Source organism: Gorilla gorilla, chromosome 5 (genome assembly GCF_029281585.2).
Source record: "Gorilla gorilla gorilla isolate KB3781 chromosome 5, NHGRI_mGorGor1-v2.1_pri, whole genome shotgun sequence".
In the NCBI taxonomy this organism is placed as follows: domain Eukaryota; kingdom Metazoa; phylum Chordata; class Mammalia; order Primates; family Hominidae; genus Gorilla; species Gorilla gorilla.
Window position 1 is genome coordinate 74,975,705 of NC_073229.2, and position 14,790 is coordinate 74,990,494.

General features: G+C 35.8%; 1 protein-coding gene across 3 annotated transcripts in view; it reads right to left on the reverse strand.

The window, feature by feature from the left end:
• Positions 1–3,519: 3,519 nt before the first annotated feature.
• RAB23 (RAB23, member RAS oncogene family) overlaps positions 3,520–14,790 on the reverse strand; it is a 34,067-nt gene continuing 22,796 nt past the window's right edge. For all 3 annotated transcript variants that reach the window (XM_055391882.2, XM_031011800.3, XM_055391879.2), the window contains 4 exons: positions 11,186–11,342; positions 9,508–9,590; positions 8,578–8,670; positions 3,520–5,335 (listed from right to left, as the gene is read on the reverse strand). In XM_055391882.2, coding sequence (XP_055247857.1) covers positions 5,196–5,335; positions 8,578–8,670; positions 9,508–9,590; positions 11,186–11,342 — 473 coding nt within the window. In that variant the 3' untranslated portion in view covers positions 3,520–5,195. The remainder of the gene's footprint in view (positions 5,336–8,577; positions 8,671–9,507; positions 9,591–11,185; positions 11,343–14,790) is intronic.

A 14,790-nucleotide genomic window follows, 5' to 3' on the forward strand; every position in this document is an offset into this window, starting at 1 on the left:
TTCCAGCACTGAGCATTAATACTTAGTTTGCATTTTGTTTACTAAAAAGGTTGACCAGTGTGTTGATTCTTCTTTTATCTGATAAAGTGAAGCAACTAGAGAACACTTATTTGTTCAAAGTAACTAGTCCTATTGATATACAAAAGCCACAACAACTTCCCTGGATACTATTTTGAAACGAACACATCAATTTTTATTTGAATGTAGGTATTCTTCACACTGAAAAACCAAATCAAGATCCAAACTGACTTCATGTATGTATATCTCTCTCAATGCAAGCAATATCGAACTTCATTTTCTCTACAAAAATGCCAAGTTAGTCTCTTTATAAAAAGCAGTTACAATCTGAAGACATTCATGTTACTTCCTTTGCCAGCTCCAACTCTGCCTTATTTAAATCTTTGCATTCCATGGGAAACATTAATTCTATCTATGGCAGAGCCACTTGGTTTGTTAGCAGACTGATTTGCTGTCATCAGACTGTGAGATGATTTTTTGTGTGCATCATTTTTTTCTTGACCAGCTTTTTGAAAATTAAGAAATGGATAGTCAAGTTTTCTTCAGGTTCTCAAGTATTGTCAGCATCCGTAAATCCCTTCCACTCTGGGAAATACTACTGCTCCCTGCTTCCCATGGCTTCCACATCAGTCCAGGACTTTTTCTACACAAATTATTCTGGCTCTGCCTCCTTGACCTTGGTATTCTTAGCATTATTTTTCCCATTTTTTTGCAATGGAGTTTTTAATGGAGGTCATTGATTTCTGATCACAGACTTGAAGAGCTATGATCCACATTTCCAAGCTGCTTGGGGTCCCTGGTTTACAGTGTCTCCAGCCTTCTGTACCTAGAGCCACATCTAAAGGGCAGGGAATCTCCAGTGTGGTTTTTTTTTTTTTTTTTTGGAGTCTTGCTCTGTCACCCAGGCTGTCTGACAAGTAGAAGACATATCCACTGTAGCAAGGAACACTATGGAGTATATGAGTTAGGGAAAAGAGACTGTGAAGGGAAGAGAACAAACATTTTGTAGACGTTTGGTGTTGAATATATGCTATGGAGGCAGTTTCTATAGTTTCATTTACTTCATGAGGTTTCATTTTTTTTTTGTTGAGATGGAGTCTTGCTCTGTTGCCCAGGCTGGAGTGCAGTGGTGTGATCTAAGCTCACTGCAACCTCCACCTCCCGGGTTCAAGCGATTCTCCTGCCTCAGCCTCCCGAGTAGTTGAGACTACAGGCGCCCGCCACCACGCCCGGCTAAATTTTTGTATTTTTAGTAGACATGGGGTTTCACCATATTGGCCAGGCTGGTCTCAAACTCCTGACCTTGTGATCCGCCTGCTTCGGCCTCCCAAAGTACAGGGATTACAGGCATGAGCCACCACGCTTGGCCAATGGGTTGATTCTTAACATGTATTTTTATTTATAAGAATGGGAGTATAATTTATTTTCAAATGATGATGAATCTCCTGAGTCACATTTTTACCCTCATTTAAACTATTGTCTTTTATATAGACTATAAGTGGATATAGAGTATGTTTTGCCATATCTCAATTCTCTACCATTCCTAGCATATAATACTTAATTTTAGGGTAGCCCTCCTGCCATTCCTTGTTAGCACTGCTTTCAATAAAATGAGGGTATTAAATATTGGCAGAGTATCTGAAATATGAAATAATTTTAGGTTGCTTTGATCTTTAAAGAAGTTGCATTATATATTTTACTATTTAGATCCACACTGTTGATACAATCATACATATCACACAAAATTTTAGCTTTGAAATGCATTTATTTTCCGATTATTGGAATTCATCCTTCATAAAATTTTTAGAGTAGTGTTTTAAATTAAGCTCCAGAGTATAACTGCAACCAAACAGCAATACATACAAGTGGTTTTCCATTCAAATTTACAAAAGCATTATTTATTAGTAATAAAAATATAGAAGGAATTCAGTTTTCCTTTTATCCCCAATTTTTTGCTTTTAAAAGACCATTTACTAACATCCTACTGTAGATATTTCGAGAGAGAGATGAAAATAATAATAATAAAGATTATTATAGCCAAATCATCCAGTTAGCCAGGAGTTTGATGACTGGATATTTCAGAGTCTACTGCGGGTTTTAAATATTTTGTTAGCAAATGAATTCATCTGTATGATGATAGACTTACATGTTTTATAGCTGAAAACCTAAGGAGTGACAATAGTACACGTGACATTCTTAACAGTTAAAAACTAAGTAAGTCCTGTTCATTAGGTAGGTGCCATGTGGAACAAGCTTTCACCTCATCAGTTCATTTTGTTTTCAGAGAAACAGACTAATGATAGATTAATGGGAACATTTTATCAGGTTAGCAGTAACTATTTCAAAGGTTTTGAAAAGTATGCTAATAATTAACAATATCTTTTATTAAAAGGGTCCAACACTAAGTTGGGACATTAGGTCCTAAGGCCAACTCCCTATTCTAAGGTCTTCAGAAAAGGTCCAGTTTCCTAAAACTCACAGGTCCAAGGAGTACATGTTATTGAGAGTTCTTTCTGAGCACTGCACTGCCAACTTCTAAAGCAACCACCTAAAACTTCACTCCATAATGAGGAAAGTTTTCATCCTCTTTTTGGTAGTTTTAGCTTTATTTTGAAAAAGTAACGTGTGCTATCAACTTTGGGCAGATACAAAGGAAATCATTTAACCTGGTTTTATTTAACCATATTGCCTTATGTGGGTTATTCTATATACTATTTAATTCATAGAGACTGGAAAAGGAAAAGGAAACCTGAGGAACTCTGAAATACGGCAATTATTCCACAGCGATATGTCTATGCAAAAGATTAGCCGTAATGTTAAAAAAGTAGATTAGAGCACAAATGCACAATCACCTGGAATCTTGGAAAAGTTTTTCTTTAGTATACATGGTTTCATAAAATTATTTAAGAGAATGAAGGGTCTTAGAGGGAAAAAAATGTCAATTTTTGAAGGCTTTAAGAATTGATTAAATTGAGAAATTAACATGGCTGACTTTCAGGCCTACTTAATTATTTTAAATGACTAATTATGGTTAGGTTTAAAATACAGCAGTGCAAATTAAAAATTCAAATATGTAACAAAGCTCTCTCTTCAGTTCTTATTTAAAAAAAGATAAAACTAGGTACATAAAATTATATTACAGGAACTGTAACTATCCTCAGAGATTACTTTTTTTAATATAGAAAGGTAACACGCTTTTAGCCACACAGCTAATATGAAAAAGTAGAACACATATAACAAGTGATTTTTCTGCCAATAAAGACAAAAGACTATTTGTTGCAAAGTATTATTTTGTGCAAAAATTAAAGAGACTATTTGAAGAGAGTAGAAAAGATGACTCATTAGCAGCACCCACTGTTTGTTAGGAACTGAATTTTGCCCCCAAAACCTATGTCACTATCAGCAATGGGACTGGTGACAACTGGTGACATAAAAATAAACATTTTACATTACTGTGAAATAGATAATGCCAGATCATTTCAATATAATGAAAAGCAAAAATTTACTTTTTAATTTTTTTATTATTTTTCAACCTAAATAAAATGGCAAAGAGAACATTTACTTTTGATCACTTAACAAGGACACACCCAGGAAATTTGATTTTCTCAACATTAGGAGGATGAGGGGAGTACAGATGGAAAAACAAAAGATAAAACACGAAAGGAGTACATAAAACATTGTTTAGTACAAATAATGAAAAATGACTTACTTCATGACACATTTTCCAATAAAAGTTATTTTTACAGATTTTGCAATGCTGTAAAAACCAGGTATATTGAAAGGGGTTATTTATAGGTTAAAAATAAAGCCATTGATGAGTGATAATCAGTTTTAACAGAGTTCACCCAGTTATCTTAGCTGGAAAGCTACTGTCCCAAATGACAAAATTTATGTTCTGACACATGATTACATATTAAATCATTTTGTAAAAGAAATGATTTTGTATGTGGGACTGACAGCTCTTGAGAAAGTGCTATACAAACAAGGTTATAGAAATGTTGAAGTGATAATCTTAAAATACCATACAAAAATGTGTAAACAAAAGGATGGTTTAGAGTTGCAGGGCATTATAAAATACATAATTATAGTTAAGACTAATAATAATGTTTTTGTGCACTTTAAAAATGGTTAGTATAATCTTGTAAGTTCAAAGCTGGGTTCTCAGTGAGCAGCAAAAGGTGTTAGATGCATCACCACACTTCACAGGACCTCCTGAATGACTGCAGATGTGCTGTGTACCTTCTTAAGGGGCTTTGGCTGACCTTATGAGAGCAGGAGCTCACCATGCTTATGGGTGACTATATCAAAAAGATCTGCAATAAGGCTCACCTGGGAGATGCTCTAGCATTCAAATTTCTATACTCCTTTTATCTACGCTGTCAGATGAAAACTGCTTACTGCTTTTAAAAGATATAATAATATAAATTCTGATAGTAAAGCACTATAAAAATTAGGTATGATATTTTTGGCACAAAGCACTTTTTAAACCCAAGCTCATTTTGCAAAATATATGTCTAGAGTTTATCATTTGAAAATAAAAACATATACACAATATGTAAATGGTTTTATAAGTGAATTAGAATGTACATTTTCTTAAATACTGCACATACCTTCAGCTTACTCCAGTACCAGACATCTGCATGCACACCCCACATTCTACATTACACAGATATTGCACAAGTTTCAATGCCAAAATACTAATGCAGTCTGGCAAGATTTAGGGTTTACCTTTCAGTATTATTTTGTGAAAGTATTCAGATTCAATACTATTTCGCAGAAAAGCTACATGACCAATTTCAGGAAAAGAATGCTTGCTATCTTTCCTTGATCCACAGTATTAAAATCTGTAACAATATATTTAGGCATTTCATTTATGTTTTCCAGCATTTAAAATTCCGCAAAACCTGTGTTTGAAATTTCTTATAGCATTCCTTTAAAAACAGGAGAAGCTTCGTCTAATGTAAAAAAAATTAAAGGAGTCCACAGGGCAATAATTTTTCCACCAGAGGTCTCACTCTACATTCTGAAAAGCACTGCAGAGCAATATTTAAGTCTGTCACTTTCAGAGAGCCATTAGGTGCAAAGTCTGCTGAAAACCTTGTAACATACCATGACAGCTGGATGGGTTTCTTAATGAATTGCACAATGTAATTCAATTGTTTTCCTCCCAAAACATCTTAGGGTATGCTACAGCTGCTAAAAGGATTTCTGTTTTTCTTGGTCCTTTGTTTGTTGGGTCTAAGATTGATGACATCTCCACCATTGAGGGTACTTGAATTCTGACCTGAGTGACTTCCACCAGATGTATTAAAGACACCTGTATAAATTGAGGGAAAAGAGTGATTGCCACTGACACGCCTGAGTTACCTGTTGCATCCAGCTTGTTAGTAAAATCAGTAATATTTTCAAGTATTTACAGTTTCTCTAAAATTGTAGTAAAATCCAACAAAATTTAGCATCTTAACCATTTTTAGGCATACGGTTCAGTGGTATTAAATACATTTGTAATGTTGTGGAACAATCACCCCCGTCCATCTCCATAACTCTTTTCATCTTTAAAACTGAAACTCATACCCATTAAACAGTAACTAACTCCCCATTCCCCCTCCCTGCAGACCTTAGCAACCACCATTCTATCTTCTGTCTCTTATGATTTTAACTACTCTACCTTATATAAATGGAATAATAGTGTCTTTTTGGGACTGACATTTCATTTAGCATAATGTCTTCAAGGTTCATCCAATGTAGAACACTGAAGCATTTCCTTCCTTTTTAAGGGTGAATAATATTCCATTGTATGTATATACCACATTTTGCTTATCCTTTCATACATCAATGGACACAGATTTATGATTTTAAAGCTCTTGTTTTAGTTTTACTTTTAGTAGCTAATACGCATGGTACAAAGTTCCAAGGCTATAAAAGAGGTCACATTAGGGCTCTTTTTTACCCAGATTTTCACCCCTTGCCAGTTTTCCCACCCCTAAGGTACGCATGTTATTACTTTTCCTACTTATCCTTCCAGATATAGTTTATGCATATATAAGCTAAAATGCATATATATTCTCTTTTCTACCTAAGTTGTGGCATATTCTACACAATGTTCTGCATCTTTTGACTTAACAATTTATCTTTGACATTTGGAATCAGCAAATACGGTAATTTTTATTTATTTATTTTTTGAAGACAGAGTCTCGCTCTGTCGCCAGGCTGGAGTGCAGTCGCGTGATTTTGGCTCACTGCAACTTCCGCCTCTTGGATTCAATTGATTCTCCTGCCTCAGCCTCCCGAGTAGCTGGGACTACAGCTGCCTGCTGCCACGCCCGGCTAATTTTTTGTATTTTAGTAGAGACGGGGTTTCACCGTGTTGCCCAGGCTGGTCTCAAAGTCCTAAGCTCAGGCAATCCACCTGCCTGGGATTAGAGGTGTGCTAGGATTACAGGCATGAGCCACCACACCTGGCAACTACGATAATTTTAATAACTTACTAATTTCACATCATATCACTTCCTCAAGAATACCTTTTAGTTAACAACAGTAACAACAGTATTTCTGAGTTGTGTGTGTGTGTGTGTGTGTGTTTTAAGAGATAGGGTCTTGCTCCGTCACCAGGCTGGAGTGCAGTGGTGCAATCATAGCTCATTGCAGCCTTTAACTCCTGGGCTCCAGCAGTCCTGCCTCAGCCTCCTGAGTAACTGGGACTACAGGCACAGGAATGCCATCAGCTAATTTTTCTTTTTTTTTTAAGAGACAGGATATTGCTATGTTGTCTAAGTTGGTCTCAAACTGTCGGCTTCAAGCAATCCTCCTGCTTCAACCTCCCAAATAGCTGGGATTATAGGCACGAGCAACCACACCCAGCTATTTGTGAGATTCTGTGTTAATACTAATAAGATACATTTTTCCTACTTATACTAAAACAGTAAAAAAGTGGCCCACAGATAAAAGTGGTGAGTAACTAAAAGATAAAGAACTTTATAGTTTCCATTTTGAACTGTGCTATTCACAAAATGTAATCTCCAATTTATGATATAGCATCCATGACACACAAAATTCTGGGCCAGAGATAGTGTCAGGGATACAAAGGTGACTAAGACCAGTTCTCGCCCACAAGAAGTTTACAATGTAATAAGACAAGACAGTAAACAAGTAATGCCATATGACATTATATGTTAAGTGTCATAAAAGAGACACAAAATCTTACAGAAGTTTCAAAGGAAGGACAGATTGCATCTGATACATAAGAAAGGAAAAACTACATGAAGAAGGTAGAACTGGACACTTGGCAGTGCCCTGGACTTAGATGTCTATTCTTTTAGAAGATGGAGGCTGGGTAGTGGCTCACACCTATAATCCCAACCCTTTGGGAAGCCGAGACAGGAGGATCACTTGAGCCCAGGAGTTCAAGACCAGCCTGGACAACACAGTGAGACTCTGTTTCTTTAAAAAAGAAAGAAAAAGAGTATGGAGGATGTGTCTTCAGGCAGGCAGATACACAACTGAAAACTTTCTAGAAAGGCCTTGAGGAATGAATTGTTCTTCGACAGAAGATGGGAAAGAGGTCATTCTCAATAGAAGAAAAAAAATGACCAAAAGTGAAGAAGCAAGCAAGCATGGGGCATACTCAGGAAAGATCAAGACCTCTGAGAGAACCAGTAAATGGGTTACATATATGTAATGGTGTGGCAGGAGGCTACACAGAAGGGCAAAACCACCTTTAAATGTTGGATTGAAGAGAATCTGCATTTACTTTGTTCCACAATGAGTCTTATTAAAGCTTTAATCAGTAGATATGAAGAAGACAAGAGGGGAGCCAAGGAGACCACACCAGGTAGAGGCTTATTATAAGTGTCCTGTGTTCACAAAGCATTTGAGGTCTCTGATGGCAAGAAATTTTGCAATGAAAATGGCAAAGGCAGAAAAAAAAAAAAAAGCCAGAATCCAGGAAAAATCTAAGTTAAAACAGGTCCAGAAAATAATGTGTTTGTTTCTACATATGTAGTGAAGGGGGACGGAATACAGATATGAAGTCCTTAAGAGACTATACAAGTATCAAGATTTAGAACCAGCAACTTTGGCTCTCATTTTCCTAGAATCCAAAACAAGAAGAGAGACATCTGTTCAGGCAGTTATTGTGAAAGAGAACACAACACACTTGTTCTTCAGAGAATGCTAAAGTTTTGCTGGCATTTAACATAAGAAAAAGCAAAATCAGTAATGGGTAATAAGCAAGACAGTAAGAAAGGGAAAAGGTAAGAGCCAGTGTAAGTACAGATTCAGAAGAATAACTGTTATAAAGTTCCTTTATATAAAGGACAGATCTTTACAAAAAGTCTTTATCTCTGCTGTGTTTAATCTATCAAATGGATTTATAAAATTCAATGGCAAAAAAACCCCCATTAACACAATATACCTTTTAACAAGAGACCTGATACTTAAATCACTGACTTAATAGTTTAATAATCACTTTTAAATTGCATTTCTGAAAGAAATGAGCATATTATATGTGTTTTTTAACTTTACCAAGTAAACATGGGCTAAAATTTCCTATGTACTTACCAATCTTGTTACTACTTGAATGCGTTAGTTCTGGATCCTCAGCTATTTGTTGTTTGAGTTTCTGAAGGTATTTTTCAGCCAAATACTTAAAAACTAGAATAAAAAGAAAACACCCAGAACCAGGTCAATGATTTATGCATGTAAATCTGTTATTTCACATCATTTATAATATTTATACTTACTAAACAAATTTAAAGTTACAATTAGGAGCATACAATCTAGTTAAAAATTCAACTTTTAAAAATTATTTGGGCACTATCTGAGTACAATGATAATATTAACAAATGTATAATGGTATTTTATTAGTAAATAAGTGAAATAATACTTGTAGTGATTGGCTCTTCTAAGTATCTGAATAGTGATTAATACTAAGCAACACTAAACAGACTCACTCTTGAAAAGATGTCTCCTTTATGTGAAGAAAAGTATCCAAAATAGACATCCAAGAGAATATCTAGTTGCAATCTAAATAAGTGGCAATTCTAGAATGAGAAAAATAACTTACCATCTTTCTCTAATTTCACTTTCTTAAACTAGGAAATACTATTAAATTAAAGTATTAAATTAAATACTATTAAATAAACTAACTACCTAGTGGAATATCTACTATCATGGAGTTCTAAAACAACTGAGTTATTTTTAACAGGTATGCATCAAAACCACATATGCATATACTCTACATATATAGCTTACATTTTTCAAAGATAATAATAAAAATGGAAAACCTTACCAGGATGAAAAGTATTCAAGGGCATTAGTAAATAACTAAGCACTAACAAAAAGAATTGTAGAAAGCCTTTAAATTCTACTTAATGTTAGGTGACAAAAAAATCTTGTTCTCATTATAAATATAATTTCTAAACAACACAATTTTAAAAGCGCAAGAATAAAATTTCTTTTTGCAATCTATATCCTTTAAAGGTAATTTACCTTCATTCACATTTAGATCTTCTTTCACTGATGTTCTGTAGAATCTTAACTTTAACCTTTTTGCCAGTGCCTCAGCTTCCTCACTGCACATCAATTTAAAAAAAAATGTTTTACAAAGGTGCCTTCTGATAGCTTGTTTTTTAAATCACTTTTAATTACATTTACTGAATACAGTTTGGCAGGGAAGGGAGGGAAGTTTAGATCTTTCAGAAAATTTTCATATTTCTTTTTAAAAGAGCTTGATATAAGTGCCCAGTTAAGTAAAATCAGTTGAAAGCTATGTTTTCATTTAGTGCCTGTACTGATTTTAGTTTTCACTACTCTTGAGAAATAAACACCAACTGTTATACCGTATGTGTACACAGAAGACTTTTCTATAAAGTCATTAATCTCTAGCCCTAAAATAAGAAAATATCACTTTTCTTTGTATAATATTTTAATTAATTTTATCTCTTCCTAAGAACACCTGTAGTTAATTACACTCTGAAAATCTTACAGTGAATTACTTATTTTATTCTTACTGGCCATGAAACAATTTTGCTGCCTAAAGCCAAAGTCAGTATATTAATGACTACATCTCCAAATTGTACTCCTAATTTTAGTTTTATCAGGATTCCTTGTTGTGGACTCCTGATATTAATGTCATTAGAGACTGTTGTAACCATGCCCCATAGGCTCCCGCTATTTCTCTGGCTTCTGGTCTTCAGCCCCTTGTGTAGTCTCCTCCCGCACTGTAATCAAGGTTGGTCTGGGTGTCCACTAACATGCAATACAAAGGACAGTATAAGACTGGGTCATAAGAAACACTGTGGCTTCTGTCTTGCTCTCTCTTGGATCACCCACTCTGGCAGAAATAGCTGCCGTGTTGTGAGAATAGGAGAGGCCCATCTGACAAGGAACTAAGGCTTCCTGCCAAGTGAATAAGCCATCATAGAAATGGATGGTCCAGCACCAGTGTAGCCTTTCCGTGAGAACAGGCCTAGCCAACATCTCAACTGCAGCTTCATGAAAAACCACCAGCTAAGCCATTCTCAAACTCCTGACCTACAGAAACTGTGATATAATAGATGTTTGTTGTTTTAAGACACTAAGTTTTGGGCTAATTTGTTATATAGCAACAGATAACTAACATAAGAAGACTTAAAAAACAGGTAAAAACCAAGCAAGTATTTTCAAAACTAGCAAAAATAATAATGCAATAAGTAGATATTTATGAACAGAAATTATCTGTTCACAAATTTGAGCATAAGAGTTCTGAATACACAAAACAATATGAATCTGAACCTTTAATTAAAATTCATCAACATAGGATAGTTACTTATTCTGGGTATTACAAAATCTAGGGATACTTTTCTTAACATTCTTACCATATTAAGGTTTGACTTAACATGAAGAATTAGATTTCTTGTGCAAAGACCTGAGATTAGAATTCTAAAAGAGCCTTCAAATTTTAATCCTTTAATTTTATCTACTTAGGAATCAGAATGAATTTTTTAACCCAAACCAATCACATAGAATAGCTCACAGAAATTTTAGGTAAATTAAAATATTTAAGTCATTAAAGCCTTCAAAATGAAAGTATAGAATTTTTCCTAGATCCTGTAAAACTATGCAAAAATTAAGATGTCTTAACTTTATAGAATTACTGTCCTTCCTTCCCCAAAAGTAGCCATCTTACTTCTTTATATAAGAATCATCCAGAAGATCAATCTTGTTTTGCACAAGTACAGTTGGTATATCTCCCACTTCGGCTACTACTTTCTCTCTCCAACTGGAAACTGCTTCAAAAGATTCCCTATCTGTGGTAGAGAACACGAGCACACAAGCCTGGGCTCCTGTAAGTTCACAATCAATCAATCAATCAATCAAGGTATTTACACTAACATATTACATTTACATTAAGAAAACAATCTCATGAAGAATGGGGGCAACTTTTATCCATTCAAAACAACTTTTATGTAAATAAATGTTGAACTCATCTTTGTACTACTCTTCTTTACTTTTCAACATATAAATTCTATTTTCATTTTTACCAAAAACAGTGGTTCTCAAATGTGTTCAACTGTCAAAGTACCTCAAAACCATACACATTCTTTTTGGAATACCATAAAATACTGATTTAATTCCATTATAAAAGCTAGAGAGAATGGTAAACTAAAATTACAGGCTGTTGCCAAATTCTTCTTGTTAATTTGCTTCTTAATTTCTTTCAGCGTAGATTTAAGAAAAATGTCATTTGCTTAATTTCTTTCAGCGCAGATTTAAGAAAAATTTATGAGAAAAAAATCATAATTTGTTCATTCTATTCACTTTTTAAATAAATTGTATTATTTTATTTCAGTAGAATACCAGTGATCCTAAGGAACATAATTTGAAAGCCAATGCCAAGAGTATATATATATATAATAGAGGGGGTGGGGGAAACTTAGTTTTACCCTGTTTGCATAATTTTACCCACCCATATTGTATCCATTGACAATATTTTAACCATCAACTGTCATTTTAGGCTGATAATATCAAAGACTAAAATAAGCAGAAACCTCTTAGAAGAAGCAGTTTTATAAATTATTAGCTATTGATTCAGGTAGCATGGTGATAAAAGCAGGCATGTAAGTAACAAGAGAAAATCATCCTGGGGGTCAAGAGGATTTCCTGAAATCAAGGCATGTTTTCTTACCATTACTCCTTCCTTATACATCCCTCTGGTATAAGCGTTTTCTACTAAGACTCAAGATATGTCTGGGCTATCTAAGACACTCTAGAGCCAAAAATAGTCTGTATATCTATATATCACTGGGGGAATACTGTAGAAAGCAAAAGACCACAGAAAGAAAACAGCAGTTTGCTATTACTGTAAAAACAGAAGGTTCATTTGGAAAATCTTCCCTACCCTAAAAACAGGTTTTTTATTTTCTGGTTTTCTTGAGACAAGGTCTCACTCTGTTGCCCAAACTGGAGTGCAGTGGCATGATCATGGCTCGCTGCACCCTCGACCTCCTAGACTCAATCAATCCTCCCACCTCAGCCTCCTGAGTAACTGGGACTTACAGGAGGAGCCTGCCATCATGCACAGCTAATTCTCTGTTTTTTTGTTTTGTTTTGTTTTTGTTTGTTTGTTTTGTAGAGATGGGGTCTCCCAATGTTGCCCAGGCTGGTCTCAAACTCCTGGGCTCCAGCAATCTGCCTGCTTCAGCCTCCCAAAGTGCTGGGATTACAGGTGTGAGTGACTGTGCCTGGCCTAAAAACAGGTTTTAATCCAAATAATAAATGAATAAAGCAAAATACAGAAAGAGAGAGACAAAGACACCCTGAGACCTTCTCAGAATTTAAGGGAAAATAAAACTGAAGAGATCACATTAGTATACTGATAAATAAACTTATATTTACTTGAGCTGTAATATTTACCTCAACTACAAATAAAAAAAATTATGTAATCATATTTTAAGAAACTGTGGATCATGAGGTCAGGAGATCGAGACCATCCTGGCTAACACGGTGAAACCCCGTCTCTACTAAAAATACAAAAAATTAGCTGGGTGTGGTGGCGGGCACCTGTAGTCCCAGCTACTTGGGAGGCTGAGGCAGGAGAATGGCATGAACCCGGGAGGTGGAGCTTGCAGTGAGCCGAGATCGCACCACTGCAAGACCAGCCTGGGCAACATGGCAAAACCCTATCTCTACAAAAAATACAAAAATCAGCCAGGCGTGGTGGCACACACCTGTAGTCCCAGCTACTCAGGTGACTGAGGTGGGAGGATTGCTTGAGCCTGGAAGGTTGAGGCTGCAGTGAGCTGTGATTGTGCCACCGCACTCCAGCATGGGCAAAAGGGTGAGACTCCAAAAAAAAAAAAAAAAAAAAAATTGTTCTTTATCATAAAACTCAATGAATTACCTTTAAGCCTACAGCTTTATGTCCAGCTGTCATTTAAATTTGAGGGCACAATAGGGTATTTCCAAGTGTTCAAGGTCTCAGACACTTAACCAAAAAAACCTCTTAGAGGAAGCATATATGATGGAAAAAAAACCCCAAACAGATAATGCCAGAGATATGGGCAGTAAGAATGATTAAGAAAAGCTCAACATTATTTAAAAAATCAAAGACCAAAAGAAAGTATGTCCATAACAACCCCAAAATTATTTAGCAGGGGACAGAATGGGTACAGACCAGAGAAATGTGGGAATGTGCCAAAGTGCTTGTGTGAAGAAAGGGAAGATGTTTACATAATCAGGGAGGTAAATAAACAAACCCTGCAGCAGAGGCTTGTGGCTGCATGCATGTCCCCTCAACCGGGCTTCAGCGCAGCTGTGGAGAACAGTTCCTGTGCCAGTTGCTCCTGCCTGTGCTGCAGGGGGCTCTGCTGTTCTGCTGGGGGCTGTTCTGATGCATCCCCCAAGGGGGAAGGGATGCCTCTGGGTGGCGGGGGGGTGGAATGAACACCTCAGCCTCCCTTTGGTGGGCTCCTGAGGCCTCTCTTCATGGTTCCTCAGGGAGACTGAGCCCCAGTGGCCCACAATGATACTTAGAACCCTTTACTGGTTTTTCTCCCTTCCTTGCCTCATTCTCCCTAGTCTTTCACTCTACTTCCTGGGATCATGTCCCAAATAAACGAGCCCCACCCATGTGGCGCAGTGGGAGGGCACACAGAGGCTTAAACTAAGACAGTAAGTGCCTTAAGTTAAAGGCAATCACCTTAAGAATAAGAGAATGTATGACTATTAAACCACAGGAGAAAAATGGATTTCTGCAGTATAAAGAACAAAATCAAAAAACAAGAACTGCAGGAAATAAAAAATCTGAAATAAGATCGCAAAAATAAGTCCTAAGAAGATAAATTACAATCTATAGAAAGAATGGTACACAAATCTCCAAAGCAGGACGGTTCACCTGATAACCAAGCCTTTATATCAAATGCTGCATCACCTTGTCTGATTTAACCTAAAAATATTACTAAAATGGAAAAAAAATCAACTGGATTACTTTTTATGGATTACTTTTATGGTTATAATAATTCTGACAAATGTTGGACAACCACTTGTTTCCATTTCCCCTAACTGAATATCATCTTCCATCTAGACAGATAAAATACTTTGTCAAACTGTGATTCAGCATGGTTCTTTTATGTTTGGAAAAGTCCTAATGACCGGAAAGCCCTTTCTAATATTTAGTTTAAAAAGCTCAAGAGATGACCCCTTACCCTCCACCCTTTTTAAAAAAAAAAACTTTGACTGAGGTACCAATAAAGCATGTAACAAATACAAGATTCCAAGATTTATGAGACAGAT